This window comes from Crinia signifera, chromosome 8 (genome assembly GCF_055691185.1).
Source record: "Crinia signifera chromosome 8, ASM5569118v1, whole genome shotgun sequence".
Taxonomy (NCBI): Eukaryota; Metazoa; Chordata; class Amphibia; order Anura; family Myobatrachidae; genus Crinia; species Crinia signifera.
In genome coordinates, this window is record NC_139224.1 from 21,650,216 (window position 1) to 21,664,216 (window position 14,001).

The 14,001-nt window shown below is 49.5% G+C and overlaps 1 protein-coding gene across 2 annotated transcripts in view; it reads left to right on the top strand.

Moving 5' to 3' along the window:
* Window positions 1-6,471: 6,471 nt before the first annotated feature.
* Window positions 6,472-14,001, top strand: part of PDZRN3 (PDZ domain containing ring finger 3) — a 190,909-nt gene continuing 183,379 nt past the window's right edge. For both annotated transcript variants that reach the window (XM_083155968.1, XM_083155969.1), the window contains exon 1: window positions 6,472-7,410. In XM_083155968.1, the coding sequence (XP_083012094.1) occupies window positions 6,700-7,410 (711 nt within the window). In that variant the 5' untranslated portion in view covers window positions 6,472-6,699. The remainder of the gene's footprint in view (window positions 7,411-14,001) is intronic.

Below are 14,001 nucleotides of genomic sequence, written 5' to 3' on the forward strand. Positions count from 1 at the left end.
GTTCGTCGTACGATCAGCCCTGAATCGGGCCTTTGTCTCTTCTGTCAGGAAAGATGATGAAATAAGCCTGCATATAATTATTACTCTCGGTGCTGGGAATGATCTGTGAGCTAATGACGGGGTTAATGGTCTCTCTGGCGTACGTTTAGATTACTCTAATTATAAAAAAAAAAAAAGATTTTAGTAAAAAGGATGGAAATATTTTTTTTTAATACAATTATACAGAAATGAAACGTTAAGAAACCACTATTGTCCCCTTAGTCTAATTATGTTTTATGGGGACATAACTGTAACAGAGAAAGTATTTGTAATAAATCCGCAATTTAATGCTGGGTATTTTCCCAAGTGTAGAGGAAAGAAAGGATGTATTTATATTACAACCATAGACTTTCTCTGTGTAATTACTGCCTCTAACCCCATGAAGTTAAGCAGGAGGGGGACGACTTTATTTATTAACAGATTCTTATATAGCGCAGCAGATTCCGTTGCACTTTACAATTGGAGACAGTGATACAACAAACTGGGTATTTACAGATAGTCAAAAAGGTAGGAGGGCCCTGCTCGCAAGCTTACTAGCTCCTAACAGAATCTTTAAAAGTCTACAAATTATACTTTCTGGAGTCACCCAGGTTGGCTCAACAGGGGGCGGGGCATTGGCAGTAGGGGTGGTGAGTGGGCGTAGAGAACAATCTTGTCAATGTACACACCCAGTTATACCCCTTTTACACCTAAAAGCTGGGTCGCGTCTGGGTTTTTGGACCCGGCTCCAACCTGGGTGCGACCTGGCTTTTCCACCCCTTTTACACCTGCTTCCCCAGGCGAGTGACATGCCGGCCGGATGACATCACCATAGGCGGGACCTGAGCCGGCGCTGGGAGATGAGGACATCTCCCAGTGCCAGCTTTTCCATTGCAGTGAACGGGTCATGGGTCACATTGCCCCGGGTTTACCTGTTTACACTGCATCACGATCCGGATTGAACCCATGTTTGAGTAGATGGTAACATAGGCGAATCTGGAAATATGGCAATGGGTGGTCCCAGATCCAAATACTGCAGGAAGGTGGACCTTTGCGCGGCGAAGCTGCGCGGCGAAATGGGACTGTGGTCTCATGGAAAGGAGGTGTGTCATCACAAAAAGGGGGCGTCATATTACACATTAGACCACACACCTTAATGCTCATTACGCCACACGCCATAATACCAATTACACCACATGTTGTAATGCCTATTACACACTATGCCAAAAACCTTAATGCCCATTTCACTCTATACCAAACATCATAATGCACAATACACGCTATTCCAAACCCGTAATGCCCATTACACATTATACCAAACTCTATACCAAACATTAATGCCCATTACACACTATACCAAACACAGTAATGGCCATTACACACTATACCAAACACAGTAATGCCCATTATATATAACACATGCCGTACTGCCTATTAAATATTATGCCACATAAATGCCACTTACCTACATGCTCGTTGCTATGGGTTTCATGCTCGATGCCTGGGGTTTCATGCTTTGACTGGGGTCTCTGTGACAGGCAGCCAGTGACACCTATGCTGTGTCAGTGTCACAACAGGCCGAGTAGGAGGGCCCTGCTAGGACAGGGCAGCAGGGGCCAGGGGGGCAATTTAGGGCTTCTCAGAGACAGCCACACAGTGGTAGCCACAGGACTCAAGAGGATGGTCCCACAAGCACAGGGCTGGAGCCTGGCTGGGCTTTGCTAGGTCAGCGTGAGCCCTTGGCAGCAGCAGGGGCCAGGGAGGCAAGGGCTCCACACAACCTACCAGTGCCACACTGTGATGACAGCTGAGCCACAGGGTATGCTGGGCCCCACACACAGCACTGAACTGTCTAATTTTTTTTGTAACAAATTACACTGGCACTTACAGTACATATATTGATTATGTGGAGGCACCGGGCAGCGGAGGCACTGGGACTTGTCTGGACGGGTGGCGTTTAATAGTCAGAACATTGGGCAGTCACACAGACCGGCAGCCCGCAGCCCAATCACCGGATTCTCCCCCGGCGCCAATGCCAGCCTGTGCTTTTACGCACAGGCTGATTTATGGCTCCAGGGTGTGCATGCGCCGCCGCCGGAGGAGAATTGAGTGATGGGGCTGCGGGCTGCCGGTCTTTGTGACTGCCCAATGTTCTGACTATTAAACCCATACGTCCGGACCACTGCTGGCCGCTCTGCTGCAGACAGGGGGCTTTGGCGGGCAGGCACTGGTGCGGTGCTGCTCTTGAGGGGCAGAGGAGGAGTCAGGGCAGCGGCTCCACTGCCTGTGCTGCCGCTGCCCTGGAAAGGGGACACAAGCGTCACACCTTCAATGCTCGCGCTGCTCGCAGGGCAGCCAATCAGGAGTGGCATTAGTAGTATTGGTGGCCACTCCTGATTGGCTGCTGCGGTCCAGCGGGGGCATTGAAGATAATAGCCATAGGCTGCTGCTGCTTTGTTTTGCTTACTGCTCCGACAGTGAGTATACAGCGCACAGATCTTGCTGCCTGGTTGTCATTTCTTTAAATAGTGGCCGGCGGTCTAATGGGTGGTCCGGTGCACCCCCGGACCACCCCCTAGATTCGCCTATGGATGGTAAGTTATAAGAAAGTGTCCTCCCCCCCCCCCCCCCCCCAAAAAAAATATATATTTTTTTCTCATTTTGGGGTTCCATGATAGTATTACCACCAAGGGCGTAACCACCATAGGTGCATTTGGTGCAGCTGCTATAAGGCCCAGAGTTGAAGGGGGCCCATCTTTACCATCGAAGTAATATGTTTTACATGCATTTTTTCACCATCAGTTGCTAAATAGGGGCCCCTTACAAACTCTTGCTATGAGGCCTAGGAATATATAGTTACGCCCCTGCCATCCGAGTATCTTAGGGTCCATGGGGGCACTGGAGCCATTAACCCGACTGATGCACAGGTTTGTGGTGGACACTTGATGAATGGAATGTAACAAACATTCTTACCTACCTGTTGGTGGTTCCATGCTTTAGTAAATCACTCCATTTGTCCAGGATTCAGGATAGGTCTGTAAATGTATGCTGGATGTTGGTATCATTGCCATCACTTCTTATACAGGCAGTGTTTATTATACAGAAAGTGCCTCAGCAGCCATTGCTCGGCAGGACTGCAGCTAGTAAAGACACACTTCTGCAGCTCTCCAGAATCCTGTGATGATTTGCCCACAGACCACTTCACAGTGTCTCTGGCTTCTGTCGTTCTGTCTCTGTTACTCTGATTTCATGTCTCTCTCATCATGGAATCCTTTATGAATAATAGTTTGAGAATGTTATTTTCCTTTTAGGCATAATGCAGCCGAACTGTAATTTATGAGGACACGGAGGACTGCATACGCACAGCCTCCTCAAAACTGAAGAGATGCAAAAGAAGAGAGCAGTAATCCAATATCAAATATCATATGGATTACATATAGCAAGCAGGCCCGTTTCAGATTATTTTGTATATCTTACCTATAGAAAATTACCACAGTTCTTAAGGTGTACGCGGGGTAGGGGCAAAAGGAACTGGGTTTTTACCGCATTTTCAGGTTGGTATATCCTGCCCTGGGGGATCTCATGTATCAAGCTTCAAAAAGTGATCAAATGGAGAGTGTAATAAAGAACCAGCCAATCAGCTCCTAACTACCATGTTACAGGCTGGGTATGAAAAATAACACAAGCTGATTGGCTGGTTGTTTATCACTCTCAAGGCCCCCATACATTAGTCCGACTTGTCCTAAGGACAAGTCGGACCTGATTCCCCCCTGCAGCTCCCCGGGAGGGGGACCCACGATTTGGCACTTGATGTGCCAAGTTTTGCAAATGATCCATCGCATGCGATGGATCATTTGCAACTCCAGGGGAGCTGCAATGTGAAGGGAGCAGGGGGACATTGAGGCGGCTGGGGGGACGGACGCTGCGGGGGACACAGCTGCGGCAATTACTTACAGCTGAGCCGGGCAGGGGGAGCCGGGAGCTGTCTATACCGAAGAAAAAAAAAAGCCCATACAATGAATGGGCAGCCTGTGATTGGCTGCTGAGCGCTCTCTCAGCCAATTGCTGACTGGCTGAGAGAGCGCTTAGCCAATCACAGGCTGCCCATTCATTGTATGGGCTTTTTTTTTTTTCCTTCCGTACTGACAGCTCCCGCCGGCTCCCCCTGCCCGGCTCTATGCCGCCTGTGTCCCCCGCAGCGTCCCCAGCCCCCCCTGCTCCCTCTACCGCCTCGCCGCCCCACTAGGTCCCAAGTCGGGTGGTCGGACGTGCAGCAGGTCCGACCACCCGACGCAGATCCGATGCACACGGGACCGCGCATCGGATCTGAGGGGACATCAAAACTAGCCGATTTTGGTCCGATTTCGGCCAGATCTGACTGATCTGGCTGAAATCTGACCAAAATCGGCTAGTGTATGGGGGCCTTCAATGTATCACTTTTTGAAGCCCTTAATCTGGCTGCATTGACATTATATCAGCAGCATAAGTGGAGCTAGAAAGTTGATAATGGGTGGTCCCAGTTCCAAATGTCATAACCGTTAAAGAAAAAAATTGTACGCGCCATAGGTGAGCACACAAAAAAAGGGCGTGGCATCAATGCAAGGGGCGGGGATAGTGGACAATGCAGCGGCCAGCAAGGGTGGGCGGCCGGGAAGGAGGGCGTTTATGGACACACACGTGACACTAGGCGCACACTAAAAAAAGGTGTGTGGTGGGTTTTTGCCAGCAAAAGCTGGCGATACCCCATAGAAGCCTATGGGCTACTTACCGTCGGCAACCATCGAAATATGTGGGTGTTACCTGCAGCATGCAAATGGATGTTTATGTTAAGCTTGGTGGACTTGCAAGGCTGCGAATTCGCAGAATAACCCCCAGTGATGCGCAGTCCGTCGCCATTGTCCGCAGGAAAGACAGTGCTTTCCTGCTAACAGCGCAGGGTTTTGCCTATATGATTATAGGCAGAACCCCGCTCAGCACACACTGCCGGATGATGTACATGTGTGCTGTGTGCTGAGCGATCTTGCTTCAGCGGAACGCTCAGTACCTCCGGCTCCCGTCGCTCCGTGTGTACGGAGCTTAAAGTTCTGGGCGTTTTTGCCCAGTGTGTATAGTCGGGATGCTATGGAAAACCTATGGCAATACCAGCAATGAGCGGACACTGCTCACCCTCTGCCAGCTGCTTCGCAAAGGGCTATACTATACCGTTGCTATACTAATCGCATGTGTTAGGGCATCATTGCGGTAGCTGGCGGAGGGGGGAGGTAACTGGTGGCGGAGGATAGTGCATCCCGCCCTCAGTCACTATAGGTGTCTATGTCTCTGGCTAAGGTGTAAGATGTAAAAACCACCAGAAAAAGTGCAAAATTACGGCGAATCAGGCAAACATTCTAAGCGATATGACAATGTAGTCCCGTGAGTACACCCCCGTACACACCGCCATGCCAGAGCGAGGTGCCTTATATGGCACAAAAACAATAGGTACATGGGGAGTGGGGACACTTACATGTGTGCACTATACAAATAAATAATAATACAGTACCACCTCAAAGCATTAGCTAAAGAAAAGTCCCTAAAGTAGAACAGCCAACTGTGCCCGTTCTGACACATACAGTGCTGCAGCCTGCAGAGCTTCTCTTCCCTGAAACATACTGTGCTACTGCTGCTTAGATAAGGGGGGAGTGTGCAACAAGTAGCTCTGTCTGTTCTGCAGTCTGCATAGCTTTTCCGTGATACATACTGTGCTGCAACCTGCAGAGCCTCTCCTCTCTGACACCTACTGTGCTGCAGCCTGCAGAGCCTCTCCTCCCTGACACCTACTGTGTTGCAGCATGCAGAGCCTCTCCTCCCTGACACATACAGTGCAGCAGCCTGCAGAACATGTTCTCCCTGACATATTGTGCTGTAGTCTGCAGAGCCTCTTCTCCCTGAAACCAACTGTGCTGCAACCTGCAGAGCATCTTCCTGACACTTACAGTGCTGCAGCCTGCAGAGCTGCTCCTCTCTGACACCTACTGGGCTGCAGCCTGCAGAGCTTCTCCTCCCTGACACATACTGTGCTGCAGCCTGTAGAGCTTCTCCTCCCTGACACATACTGTGCTGCAGCCTGCAGAGCTTCTCCCCCCTGACACATACAGCGCTGCAGCCTGTAGAACATGTTATCTCTGACACATACTGTGCTGTAGCCTGCAGAGCCTCTTCTCCCTGACACCTACTGTGCTGCAGCCTGCAGAGCTTCTCCTCCCTGACACATACAGCGCTGCTGTGACAAGTTGGAGACGAGAGTGCAACAAGTCACTGTGCCTCTCCTCCCTGACACATACTGTGCTGCAGCCGCCTGCAGAGCCTCTCCTCCCTGGCATACTGTGCTGCAGCCTGCAGAGCTTCTCCTCCCTGACACATACGGCGCTGCTGTGACAAGTTGGAGAGTGCAACAAGTCCCTGTGCCTGTGCTGCAGCCCGCAGCCTCTCCTCTCCTCCCTGACACACACTGTGCTGAGTCCCTGGTCCCCCCAGCAGCAGCCCCTCCTCTCCCTGGCTGGAAGGAGTCCCAGCCTCTGGTCCATGTGTTGGAGGCCCCCCTGCCGCCGCCGGGAGTGGAGGAGTGTCTGAGCAGCCCCAGCAGCCAGCAGCAGCCGCCGCCACAGTCTGGGATCTCCCAGCGCCCAGCACGGAGCGGGCACCATGGGCTACGAGCTGGAGCGCTTCTGCGGGGAGGTGGACCCGGACCTGCAGTGCAGCCTGTGCCGCCGGGTGCTGGAGGACCCGCTGAGCACCCCCTGCGGCCACGTCTTCTGCGCCGGCTGCGTCCTGCCCTGGGTGGTGCAGCAGGGGAGCTGCCCGGTGCGCTGCCGCCGGCTCTCCGCCAAGGAGCTCCACCACGTGCTGCCCCTGAGGAGCCTGATCCTGAAGCTGGAGATCCGCTGCGAGCACCGCGCCCGGGGCTGCGACAAGGTGCTGAGCCTGCAGAGCCTGGCGGAGCACGCCGACACGTGCGACTACGCGCCGGCACGGTGCCGACACCGCGGCTGCAGCGAGGTGCTCAGCCTGCGGGACGTGGACGCTCACATGCGGGAGCGGTGCGAGTACCGGCCGGCGGGGGTCTGCCAGGGGGGCTGCGGGCTGACGCTCACCTGCCGGGAGCAGAGCCTGGGCGAGCACTGCTGCCTGCGGGCGCTGCGGGAACACAACGGGCTGCTGCAGGCGAAGGTCTCCGGGCTGGGGACGGAGCTGAAGAAGAGGGCGCTGCGGGCCGGCCGCCGGGAGAAGTCGCTGGTGTCCCGGCTCTCCGCCGTGCAGAACGAGCTGCAGATGACGGCGCTGCGCTATCAGAAGAGGTTCACCGAGTACAGCGCCCGGCTGGAGTCCCTCACCCGGGCTGTGGCCCCTGGCAAGGTAAGGCTGCCGTGGGACTGCAAGTCCCAGCACACCCAAGGTAATGATCAGCTGTCATGGGACTACAAGTCCCAGCACACCCGGGCGGTGGTCCCTTGCAAAGGTAAGGCTGCCATGGGACTACAAGTCCCAGCACACCCAAGGTAAGGCTGTCACCAGCTGTCATGGGACTACAAGTGCCAGCACACCAGGGCTGTGGTCCCTTACAAGGTAAGGCTGCCGTGGAACTACAAGTCCCAGCACACCCCATTGGAGCCCTGGCTGGGGGTTGTAGTCCCATTCAGTCAGTTATGGTTGTCTAGACATGGCAAGCTTCCTGGGTAAACTGGGCAATGTCGACGGACGCAATGTGCCATAACAGGGTGGCACGTCTCGCCTGTGGAATTCCCCTCCATGGCTTCAGAGTGGTTGTTGGCATCATTATATAGACACCATAATGTCAACAGGAGCAAGATATTGACACAGTGTCGACATGTTCACAATGTTAGTACGTGGACAGGTACATGAGGTGGATGCCCAATTTTAAACCTTATCCTAAAATTTCTATTGTCACCATCTAACTTTGCAGGTGTTGACATGTGGCCTGTCAACTTTTTCCCCAGGTTGCCGTTGACAGCCATCATGGTGTTAATGTTTTGACTGTTGACATGACTATGGCAGCCTTACATGAATGTACTTGTGCCTGAACTTGCACGTTGACCTTCACTTTTACCCTTCTAGGGGCAGCCTCCCTGTTATAGGCAAGCTGCTGGTTTTGGGATCCCTTCTTCCCAGTACAGAGTTAGGTTTACTACTGGGCATGAGCCAGGGTAATGCTGTATCCCTCCCTGGCCCACTCTATATGCACTATACATGCCAGCTTGTGTATTGTATCCTATGGTGGGCAGATGGATAAATAAAACACCCTATTAGTGGACACAGGCTTTGTGTCCTCCGCTAGCTGTTGTGGAACTACAAGCACCAGCATAGCCGGGCAGCAGAACGCACTGTAGCCTGGATCTATTCCTTCTTTGTGATGCGCAGGAGAAACATCCAAAGTGTAGACAGAATATTGTCATCATTTACTGTATCCGCAGCAGAATACCAACCCAATGGGCGTTCTTAAAAGCTTCTTATATACAGTATATATCAGATAAGCATAACACTGACATTGTGACATTCTGCCCCAATATGACATCATAATAGACCCTCATTTATACCCAGCGCACCTTCCAGGTCATTCATTGTGACGCACAGCTGTGTTATGTCAACTCGTGATGAGATGTCACCAGTTTGCACAACAGGAATGGGGTTAAAAGTACGCACCATACCCCTACCAGACCTATCCCAATCCCATGGCTGCAGACCCCCACCCTAAGTCCAAACAATAGTGGGATTGTATAATAAATGTCAGATTCGTCTATTTCATCCCAATCTCTGTACCGATCTCTTGGGAATGAAGGGGTTAACGAATTCTCCAGCAGTCAAACCTTTAGGGCACATGGAAACATGCATCATAGACCAAAATTATGGGTTGCTAAACTCCCAATGCATGACTATTGCAAGGCTTAAGGAAACCCCCAAAAAAGGAAAGGTACATCGGGTTCCGACGTGCGCAAACCACAGTCGGTTAAAACCGACACGTCGGCACAAAGTGAGCGAATAGTCGCAGTGATTACATCGCTCGCTTATCGTTGATATCCCCCCCCCCCCCCCCCCCCCGGCGCTGCTGATGGTCTGCCCTCATCTATGTGTATTTTATTATATAATGCGCCTCTCTCATCCTGCCCATAAATTTTGTGAAGTGGTTGGAATTATTTTAGAACACATTTTCTAAGTTGCCCCCCAGACATGTCTGTCAGCTGGAGGCTCAGCCAGGCAGTGGGGTCTTGGAAAAAGGGAAAAAATATTTACAACAAGTTGCTTTAGCTGCTGCGAGGAGACAATGTCTGCTTTATAAAGTAATGTCAAAGGGCACCCTTATAATAACAGCACAAAATGCAGGGAAAATTAACACCTCTGCTGCCAGAGGACAATGTGGTGTATAGCTAAGTAACACGATGCAGCCCCTCCAATCCGTCCTCTGACGGGGGAACAGAAGTCTCCTCTCAGCCTCGCTTCCAACCCGAGGAGTTATTTAAAGTCTGAGAAGCTGTAAAAAAGTTTTTGAATTCTGTTTTTGTAATGGACTCCAGTTTAGACCAGTACAATACTTTGCTTTTGTCTTATCACCCCCCCCCCCCCCAATCATATCTTACCATATCTCCTTTTAATAACTTTTTGTTATTATTATGATGATTTATAAGGCGCCACAAGGGACTCGCGGCGCCCAATTACAGAGTACATAAATAAGCGAAACAGGCTTTGCTATTTTCAACCAATTAGAACACTGTTCAGTTAAGGAGAGAAGTGATTTTCTTGTTGTTTTATAGCCTGTCAGTAAGAAATGACTAGAGCATAGAGTGAATTTTCTGACACTTAATTCCTCTCTCTAGCCCTGCAGTTTGTGGCACATAAAGGGTTAATGTATTGGATTTCATGGACGGCAAGCAAGCGTGCTATGTTCTCATTTATATGTATGCTATTAATATGTTTGAAGGTCGTCATCGTTAAAACAAAGCCATGTAATATAATAGAGCATTGGTAGGTTGGGGTTCACTAAGGGGGGTGGGTATAATGTGTTAGTGAGCTGCGTAATCCCAGTTACAGCCCTGGTGTCTAGGTCTGAGCGCAGTTCTGCTGCTGACGTCAGAGTAGAGGTGTACGCACACACCACGCTGATAGTTATTGGTCTAGCCGTGTTTGATAAGAAGCAGCATGATCTAGTTCTGATTTAAAGGGCTCTGATAAAGGGCCGGCTACACAAATCGTACACAGACCATTGGACCATAGACAGTTTGATGTGGATGCTCAGCGTAAATCTATCATGTATCATAATGGTCATATGAACACATATTAGTTTAAATTATCCCATAACTTTTTTAAATGTTTTTTTTTTTAAATGGACAAACTCCCCCTCCTACCGAAACTCAACTACCTGTATGTTGTAGATCAAGGTCTCTTTGCAGCTTTGTGTAGTTTATGTACATTGCAGTATGATTTTCCATTCAGCCACCATGGGGCTTATTCTGGTTCACACGCAAAAGCAAATTCTCTCTCTAATAGATAAAACCATGCTGTGGGGCAGATGTAACATGTGCAGAGAGAGTTACATGTGGGTGGGGTTTGTACTTCAAACTGATATCTATATTGCAGTGTAAAAATAAAGCAGCCAGTATTTACCCTGCACAGAAACAAAATAACCCCCCCAAATCTAACTCTCTTTGCACATGTTACATCAGCCCCATCTGCAGTGCAGCATGGTTTTGTCCATTAGAGAGAGAATTTGTCTTTGCGTTGGAACCGAATACCCCCCCCCCCCCCTCTATAGCAGTACTTATTAGTCCAATCCTTGTACCATCCACCACTGATGGGACAGTAGGAGGTGATGCAACTTTAAAGGTCAGGGTAACGCTATCTGATCCTTGGCAGTGAAGGTACTAAGATGGGAAGTGTGGATTGAATTCTCCATAACTGTACAATCACGGATCCTTCTTATCGCAGTTGGTGCTCACCATGTGCACGAACCATTTTTGCCTCCTTTTTGTCTAACACTCTTGTTGGATGTTACTTGTGAAGTAAGATGAAAATGGGATTCACTGGGAGATAAGTGATTCACATACGTTCCTATCGAAATAGCGCATTAGATAATCACGGTGGAAACAGTACATCAGATACGTTACTCTGGAAACAATGCATCAGATACGTCACTATGGAAACACTGCATCGGATACATCTCTATGGAAACACTGCATCACACACGTCACTATGGAAATAATGCATCAAATGCATCAGATAAGTTACTATGGAAATACTGCACCAGATACGTCACTATGGAAACACTGCGTCAACTGCATAAGTTTTGTCACTATGGAAATACTGCACCAGATACACCACTATGGAAACACGGCTTCAGATACATCACTATGGAAACACTGCATCAGATACACCACTATGGGAACACTGTATCGGATGCATCACTATGGAAACACTGCATCAGATATGTCACTATGGAAACTGCATCAGATATGTCACTATGGAAATACCGCGTCAACTGCATCAGGTATGTCACTGTGGAAACACTGCATCAAATAAGTCACTATGGAAACACTGCATCAGATATGTCACTATGGAAACACTGCATTAGATACATCACTATGGAAACACTGCATCAGATGCGTCACTATGGAAACACTGCATCATATGCACCACTATGGAATCACTGCATCAGATATGTCCCTATGGAAACACTGCATCAGATATGTCCCTTATGGAAACACTGCATCAGATACGTCACTATGGAAACACTGCATCAGATACGTCACTATGGAAACACTGCATCAGATACGTCACTATGGAAACACTGCATCAGATACGTCACTATGGAAACACTGCATCAGATACTTCACTATGGAAACACTGCATCAGACATGTCACTATGGAAATAGCGCATCAGATAAACCACTGTGGAAACACTGCATCATATATGTCACTATGGAAACACTGCATCAGATTTGTCACTATGGAAATAGCACATCAGACACATCTATGGAAACACTGCAATTAAAGTCACTATGGAAATAGCGCATCAAATATATAGAAATATGTAGTGCTTTCAGATCCAACTTTAATGAAATAGTGCATCAGTTAGATCTCTACAGGATTTGTGCATCAGAAGTGTCTCTATGGAAACAATGCATCGGATGAGTATAGCGTTTCTATGGATATAGTGTCTCTGGTGCGTCACTATGGGTATAGCGTCTCTGGTGCGTCACTATGGGTATAGCGTCTCTGGTGCGTCACTATGGGTATAGCGTCTCTGGTGCGTCACTATGGGTATAGCGTCTCTGGTGCGTCACTATGGGTATAGCGTCTCTGGTGCGTCACTATGGGTATAGCGTCTCTGGTGCGTCACTATGGGTATAGTGTCTCTGGTGCGTCACTATGGGTATAGTGTCTCTAGTGCGTCACTATGGGTATAGCGTCTCTGGTGCGTCACTATGGGTATAGCGTCTCTGGTGCGTCACTATGGGTATAGCGTCTCTGGTGCGTCACTATGGGTATAGCGTCTCTGGTGCGTCACTATGGGTATAGTGTCTCTGGTGCGTCACTATGGATATAGCGTCTCTGGTGCGTCACTATGGGTATAGCGTCTCTGGTGCGTCACTATGGGTATAGCGTCTCTGGTGCGTCACTATGGATATAGTGTCTCTGGTGCGTGCCCTCCCGGTGCTGTGCACTCCCAGTGTAACCCTCCCGGTGCTGTGCACTCCCAGTGTAACCCTCCCGGTGCTGTGCACTCCCAGTGTTACCCTCCCGGTGCCGTGCACTCCCAGTGTTACCCTCCGGGTGCCGTGCACTCCCAATGTTACCCTCCGGGTACCGTGCACTCCCAGCGTTACCCTCCGGGTGCCGTGCACTCCCAGTGTTACCCTCCGGGTGCCGTGCACTCCCAGTGTTACCCTCCCGGTGCCGTGCACTCCCAGTGTTACCCTCCGGGTGCCGTGCACTCCCAGCGTTACCCTCCCGGTGCTATACACTACTGCATTGTTCCTTTCCAAGAGAAAAAATATGAGATTTCCCGTGGACATGAAATTCATCTTTATTTTGCCCTGTTTGAGGTTTACGTGCCAAACACAACACTTCTTATTTTAACAGTTATTCTAAGGTGGGCGGCAGCCAATCATTTCCATCCGATGTAGCGCCCAGCTGCGTCCAGAAGCGTTACACTCTAACTGCGGCCCTCTCAACTTCAGTATTTATACAGAGAACAAGCCAAAAGGCCCGCTGGTCGGGGGGTCACAATGGACTTCTTTTTATGGTGTTATTACCCCCTTACAGAATAAAGATCTGACAAGCATTGAGTTTAGTCATTGCAACAGTAAGAATAAAAAAAACTCATGCACAGATATAGATTTCTCTATGAAAGGAGGTTCTACGACTCCCGAAACATGATTAAGAAAGAATCTACAGGCCACCTGTTTCACGCCAACTTATTTCCTCCATCGAGAGTACGAGCGCTGCCAGTTCTGCACTTACACTCACACACTGAACCAAAGGAAAACATTGTGATCTACATACTTGCAAACACTGTACTCTATACAGACCTATTTCGGGAACTAACGGTCTCTTTAATCTCTTCCTAGCCATTCCAAGACCTCTTACCCCACCCATGTGCTACTCAAATCCCTCCGCACCCCCCTATGCATTTAATTACATTCTTTTCCCCCCAACCACATCACAGTCCCCTTTTTCATTATACTTCCTCTGCCTACAGAGCTGCCATTAGAAATGTTAACAACTGGAATCAAAATGTATCAAACCCCCCCCCCCCCCCCTCAAACACTTGGTTGTTCTCAAATGAACCTAGAATACCAATACCCTTTGCCACCTTTCAGTTATGCTGCCCTTCCGTTACCGTCCTGATTGTCGGTACAACCTTAGCTCTGACTCTGATTGGCTTATTCCGCAATGCTGTTGGTAGTGCAGACACAATCGATCATCTACAACTTT